The 1234-nt window shown below is 43.3% G+C and overlaps 1 gene segment (V, D, J or C); it reads left to right on the forward strand.

The window, feature by feature from the left end:
- Positions 1-379: 379 nt before the first annotated feature.
- Positions 380-1007, forward strand: LOC113010362 (T cell receptor alpha variable 38-1-like; the record flags this gene model as incomplete). The annotated part of the segment is given in 2 exon segments: positions 380-566; positions 688-1007. Coding segments are annotated over 2 exon segments (363 nt in total), but the record flags the coding sequence as incomplete, so codon positions are not given.
- Between the last annotated feature and the right edge of the window lie 227 nt (positions 1008-1234).

Consider the following 1234-nt stretch of genomic DNA (forward strand, 5'->3'; position numbering starts at 1 on the left):
GTTTACTAAATGTTTGAGGTGTGAAAGAAACCGCAATGGAGCAAAATATGGGCGTGTGTGGTTGGAGGAAGTGTTTGTACGTGTGCGCGCGAGAAGGGGTGGGGGGGGGGCGCGAACATTTTTCTTGTAAAACAGAGGGGGGCCCAGTAAAAACAGTTTGGGAACCACTGTATTTATCGTAGTGGAGAGAAATTAATATGAATATTTCCTGTGTGAAGATGATGGTGTGATATCAGGGCTGCCACATGAAGGGGCAACGTGAAAAAGTTTATGAATACCTCAGAAAAAAAGCTTCAATGAGTATAAATGATCTTCTGATATTAACAATATCCTGGAACACCAACAGAGCAAACCCACAGAGATGCTCCACTGGAGGGCGACATCATCCAGTAGGCGGGGCTCTCCTTCTGCACTGTGTTCAACCATTGTGTCAATAATAAGTGCTGCTGTGAAGAGAACAATTCTCAGACTGAATGTTGAACATCAGCTAGTTTCTCCTGTTGATTTAAACCTTGTTGTACAGATGGAACATTGGCTGTGGATTATTCTTGCTGCTCTTTTCTTTGGTGAGATACAAACATCAACATGTTTCCTCTGCTTAAATAAATGTGTGAGTCTGATTAATGGTGAATTTTTAATCATGTTTATTGATCCATCTCTTCCTCTGCATGTTCTGTTCTTCCTCAGAGTGTAAAGGAGAAGACAAAGTGATCCAGGAACAAGGAGATGTCATTGCTGCTGAAGGAGACACAGTTACACTTGGATGTCAGTATGAGAGCAGTGTAACAAATAATTATCTCTTCTGGTACAAACAGGATGGAAACAACAGCCCCAAATTCATTCTGAGTCGTGTTAGTGGGGATGATGGAAACACAGCAGACGAGTTCAAGGAGAGATTTTCATCCACACTGGATTCCAGCATCAGATCAGTTCCTCTGAAGATCCAGAAGCTTCAGCTGTCTGACTCTGCTGTGTACTACTGTGCTCTGCAGCCCACAGTGACAGGAAACAGCAAAACTCTGTACAAAAACCTTTGGAGCAAAGACAACAGAATACTCCACAACATCCACTAGAGGGAGCCACACACTGTTAAACCTCTGATTCTTGTGTCATTGGACTGATGACAAAGACAACAGAGAAATGAAGCAGTAAAGATCAGAGACAGAGACAGAGCTGCTGTGGAAGCACAAAACCGTTTGATTGGCTGAGCTATTAAACTGGCCCCGCCCACTGA

Source organism: Astatotilapia calliptera, chromosome 18 (genome assembly GCF_900246225.1).
Source record: "Astatotilapia calliptera chromosome 18, fAstCal1.2, whole genome shotgun sequence".
Taxonomy (NCBI): domain Eukaryota; kingdom Metazoa; phylum Chordata; class Actinopteri; order Cichliformes; family Cichlidae; genus Astatotilapia; species Astatotilapia calliptera.